This window comes from Aplysia californica, unplaced genomic scaffold (assembly GCF_000002075.1).
Source record: "Aplysia californica isolate F4 #8 unplaced genomic scaffold, AplCal3.0 scaffold01920, whole genome shotgun sequence".
NCBI lineage: Eukaryota > Metazoa > Mollusca > Gastropoda > Aplysiida > Aplysiidae > Aplysia > Aplysia californica.
Genome location: NW_004799190.1, coordinates 6,112 through 11,744, shown reverse-complemented (window position 1 = coordinate 11,744; position 5,633 = coordinate 6,112). Strand labels below are relative to the sequence as shown.

The following is a 5,633-nucleotide window of genomic DNA, read 5'->3' as shown; positions in this document are numbered from 1 at the left end:
TGGACCGAACTGAGGCTCGAACCCCCGAACTCGCAATCTCACGATTACGAGTCCGGTAGCCTAACCACTAGGCTACCGACGCCACTAAGCAGCATGCCTGTCTCAATTGCTTTGTTTAGCAAACGCCATTTTGCTGCCAAAACTCCAATCGCACATTCAACAGTTTTTCTACATCTTGACAAATCTCTTCTTGAAGCAGTCTTCATCAAGAGATAGATTTGTTCCACTGCAAGGTTTAAAATGTGAGTCATTAGTGGGTATGCCTCGTCAGCAACGAACACAAATGGGGCCTCGACATTTGAGTTTGGCAGAGCTGTAAGCTCTGGAATTTGCAGTTTTTCTTCCACAAGAGCACGATAAAAGCCCGAGGCTTGAAAAGTACCACCATTGCTTTGTTTCCCATGTCCACCAACGTTGATTGTCAAAAATGTGAAGTGGGCATCAACGACAGCCTGCAACACAATTGAGAAATATTTCTCGTAGTTATAAAACATCGATCCTGATTTGCTAGGACAACGGATTCGAATATGATGCTTTCCGTCCAGTGCTCCTAAGCAGTTTAGGAAATTTCAAAGACTGTAAAAGTGATCAGAAGCCGATTGGAATGTTTCCCTGGTTGGAGATGGCATATGCACTGGTTTCAGCTCATCCCATATAGCAGTAACCTTTTTAGACACAATGTGTGCTATAGTGGAGGCACCCACCCGGAGGTTGAAGGCAAGGGTTTTAAAGATGAACCGGTTGAAAAGGAATCTGAAAAAACAAACATGTTTATCATGTATTAGTTGTGTCTCGAAATCGGGTTTTGAATAGTGACATACCAGGGTCGTTCGAAGAGTTTTGCCTCCTCTCCAATAGCTTTTATACTATTCAAGATATCTTCATGAAATTTGTACACAATTGACTTTCAATATGTATAATATTATTACTCTCAACAACAAAAAAACAACAGAATTATGCTATGATGTCACACCTTTATGCTATTGCTGCTGTTTACATCATAGAAGCCAGGGTACATTAACGCCGAGAAAATGGCGTCCAGCAAACCTTTGAATGTGCGCTTAAAGCAAATAGCTGTTATTGAGTTCCTCACTGCAGAGGGAGCTGCACCCATTGACATTCATAGAAGGCGAATGAAGCTTGTCTTTGGTGAAGCATGTGTAGATGTAAGTACTATTCGAAGATGGGAAAAGGAGTTCGCTGAAACTAGTCCAGCAGAGACAGATTTGCTTGACCCAGCTCGTGGAGGTCGTCCCAACTCTGCCAGTGATGTTCAACACCAGGAGAGAGTGAATGAGATCAGTCGAGCAAACCGGTGGATCAAAGTAAGAAATATCAATGAAATGCTAGGGATTTCTTTTGGGAGTGTTCAGTATATTATCCATGATGAGTTGGGTAACAGGAAAGTGTGTGCACGGTGGGTTCCCCACATGTTGTCACCCGAGCTGAAATTGAACCGAAGTCAAGTTAGTGATGAACTCCTGGCTCGTTATACTGATAAAGGTGAAGATTTCTTACGCCGTATAGTTACTGGAGACAGGGCTTGGATACACCATTATGACCCAGAGAACAAAAGACAATCGAAAGAATACAGGCACACTGGCTTACCTAGCCCCAAGAAGTTCAAAGTTGTTTCATCAGCAAAGAAAGTTCTTATGACAGTGTTTTGCGGCTGCGATGGTCTGATTCATATGGAATTTTTGGAACAGGGTTCCACTATCAACTCTGAACGATATATTGAGACCCTGAGAAAACTTAGAGCGCGGCTGTCATGGGTTCGGCCTGGAAAAAATGCAGTTTTGCACCACGACAACGCCCGTCCACACACGAGTCGACAAACTCAAGATGCCTTGAAAAGTCTCAGATTTCAAGAGACATTACCGCACCCATGCATACAGTCCAGGCCTTGCTCCAACTCACTTTAATCTTTTTCGTAAGTTGAAGGAGTACCTCAAAGGAAAACGTTACGCGGATGACGATGACGTTCAAGAAGATGTGCGTCGCTGGTTCAGAGGAAAACCACATGGAATTTTCGCCGACGGCATTCGACAACTTATTCGACTTTGGCGGATCTGCATCGACAAAGAAGGCGACTATGTTGAAAAGTAAAGGTACTGTCATGTAGCAGATATCCTAAGCTTTCATTTGGTGTATAACTTTTGTATGTAGAATCAGTAGAAAAGAAATTATGAACTTGGAGGCAAAACTTTTTGAACGTTCATATTTGACTTGCTGGAATAGGACAATCATTATGACTCAGTTTATGTGAACTTTAATCATTGACAATAACATTGTATGCAAGCACTAGATGTATCATACATAATATTTTGCTGTTACTTTTTTCTCTACAGAAACAGCACTAAAGAACAAATGGAAGTCCCTTCGAGACTACTTTTCAACGGAATATAATAAAAGGCTTGAGGCAAGGTCAGGAGATGCTGCTAGCAATCAGCCACAGTCAAAGTGGCTGCACTTCAGTCAACTTCTCTTCTTGAAAGACATTGTCGCACCGAGAAGTTCATTCGACTCCCTTGACCTGGATAGCGTTGAGGATAATCCAGTGATATGCCATGAGTCTTTACCAGAAATAACCACCCAGGGCAGCAATGTTGAGAGTCAGGGACCAGATACATTCCCTAACCCTGAAGCACCAGAACCTGGACCCTCCCAGGAGTTGTCTCCGGGGTCTTCATCCAGTCAAAGTAGACCGACAAGAGGAGCACGACCCAGAAAACGTAGTCGAGACAGCTTGGACAATTACAGTGAACTGATAGAAATAGAAGAAAGAAAACTTCAATACTTTAATCAAAAAATAGAAAATGCTGAGCAAACAAATGATGCTGACTTTCTGTTCCTCAAATCACTATACCCATTCATGAAAATGGTCCCTCAACACCTGAAACTCTCCGCTCGCAATCGACTACAGTCAGTTCTGCAAGAGTTTGTTTACCCAACACCAACAGTACAACGTTCACAACCGTACAAAGACAGACCTCAGGATGCTGATTAACAAATACAAGATAGAACAACGCCCACATAGTCTTACCAAAGCTATAGCACAGTCTCGACGCCTCATAGTATCAGTTCCTACACCACTGAGCCAGACCCTCACCATTACCAGTACTAGATCTTTTTTTTTTTATTATGATCATCAGCACATCTGTCAACGTATGAACAAATCATAAGCCGCGGTTGTTGTTTTTTTAATGTGTTGTTGTCTTTTTTTGTGTTTTGTTTTGTTTTTTCAACTGTTACCATTTCTACGCCAGGTAGGTTGCAAACTGTATATAAAGTGCTGAAGACAAAGAGTTTTCAACTGATCTTTAACTTTGTTATACTCAACTTGTATTTTGCACAAGATAACTGCTAGTCTATACCGTTTTGGCCAAAATGAACAAGTGGAGAATCATTCTTATTCTTTACGATCAGTCTACTTTTTTTTAGCTTCCAAGTTGTTGAATATATTCACATGTAATCACTCTATAACTAAGAAAATTTCGGAGTTTGCTGGCTTTTTTCTTTTGTAAGTAACAACATTTTTTTTATACTACTGCTACTCTTCTCTCATAAAATGTCCTTATTATAGTATACTGAACGCCAAAAGAAACGCAAGTCATTACTTTGGTCGATTTTCACCCTAAAATGTGTTGAAAAATATGTTTCAGGTACATACTGGTACACGCTCCTGAGGTGTTTAGGTCTCCTGAGTGTAGCCTTTGAGCGCTGAGTAAAAAGTACTCACCTTAAGCTCACGAAAGTCGGTCAATGAAAAGTTTGTGCTTTTAGCCCTGCGTGATTGAGAACAGAGAGGAGTGAATTTTTTTTTCTGGATTAGTGTTTGTGGCATATCAGGGTATAAAAAGACACACCGCTACGCTTTGTCCAGTGAAGCAGTTGACCGCCAAGACGATGCCACGACTGAGCTCTGCAGATCGAGACGGAGCCATTGGGCGTTTACAAGCTGGGGGCAGCCGTACTGTGGTCGCTGTCGCATGTCATGTGTCCCTTTCAACAGTTTGTAGGCTGTGGACACGTTTTCAAACAACTGGCAGCACCCAAGACTTGGCCAGAAGCGGAAGACCACGGGTCACATCCGCACGCCAAGATCGACTGATTACGCGCCGTCATCTCCGAGACAGCTTCCTGCCTGCAGCCGAAACAGCAAGGGGGACAGCCACGGACGACCGATATCCGGCCAGACCGTGCGGCGACGACTTCAGACCCGAGGACTCCGGTGCTGTCGTCCTGCGGTCGGCCCAGTCCTCACTATCCGCCACAGACAACAGAGGTTAGCCTGTGCCCAGCATCGGCTTCATTGGACATGGGGGCAATGGAGAAATATTCTTTTCTCTGACGAGAGTCGATTCTGCATCAGCAACGCGGATAGAAGAGTCAGAATCTGGAGGAGGAACGGTGAACGCAACGCAGACATCAAAATGATGGAAACCGACGTCTGGGGTGGCCCTAGTGTCATGATCAGGGCTGCTATTGGACTAAATCACCAGATCGACCCTGTCGTCTTCCGAAACCTCGGACACAAGCTTGGCTATGGAATCAACGGCCAACGTTACATCAACATGGTACTAAGGCCGGCGGTCCTCCCCTATGTCCAGCAACACCACCACTTGGTGTTCCAGCACGACAACGCTTGAACTGTGCCAAATGGAATATGCGTGTTGTGCATCCCTGTGTTTCAGATTACTGTGACATTAAGGAGTCGTTAAAAAATACCAGTCAAAGACGTTCGTCCATGCTCAATGAAAATCACATTTTCGAACGTAAAACATCTTTAAAAAATTACACAACTGTTAACAATTTCAATAAAAATAACCTTTTCTACAGAATAAATCCATTTGCGTTTCTTTTGTTGCTTACTTGCGTTTCTTTTGGTGTTCAGTATATGTTTAAAATAAGCAGAAGATCTACAGGTTGTTAGTTCATAATGGAGATAAATTTAATAAACATTTTGATGCACAGGCTTCGTTCATTGTGGATACATGAATATAATACAGTTATTACAACATACGTATATTTACATTTCAACTAAGGATGACTCACCTGAGTGTGATAACGAGACGCTCCTCTGACACAATTGGTTGTTGGTGCCAGTTACAGTTCTTGGTCATCTTTGGTTCAGTTTTATCTACGATATACTTGGATGTCTCTTGGCCTAGGCCTTCTCAGTTCAGGCCACACAGCCGGCACGACTGGCTCCGGCATTGAGGGCCGGGGTGGACGACCTTATCTTGATAAGCTCGCCTCGAAACCGGTCCTTGTCTTATCGAGGATCAATGTGAAAAGCGGCGATTAAATGCGAAAAGCGGCGATAGGCAGATGTTCTAATACTAATACGTATACAATTGATGGAACATTTTTGCATTACGTTTCTGCGTACCGATAGTGTAATAGTAATGTGTGTAGTGTGTAGCCGTCTAGTCTGTCTAATCTCCTAGCCTCTTCATTGTTTCTTTCAGTACTCTTGGATGCACACGTTTTTTTCGTTTGGATGTATTTTCACTAGATTCTATTCTCAATTCTAAGGATTAAATTTGTGCTTATATTATGTGTCTTAGTGTTCAGCCCAGAATCTAGTTTTCTTTCATCTTGAATGTTATTGCTACTAGAATCTACTG

General features: G+C 42.7%; 1 protein-coding gene across 1 annotated transcript; it reads left to right on the top strand.

Annotated features, from left to right (window-relative positions):
• Positions 1-2,350: 2,350 nt before the first annotated feature.
• Positions 2,351-3,315, top strand: LOC106014033 (the record flags this gene model as incomplete). Its single annotated transcript, XM_013091038.2, is given in 1 exon segment — positions 2,351-3,315. A coding segment is annotated over 1 exon segment (660 nt), but the record flags the coding sequence as incomplete, so codon positions are not given.
• Positions 3,316-5,633: the final 2,318 nt, after the last annotated feature.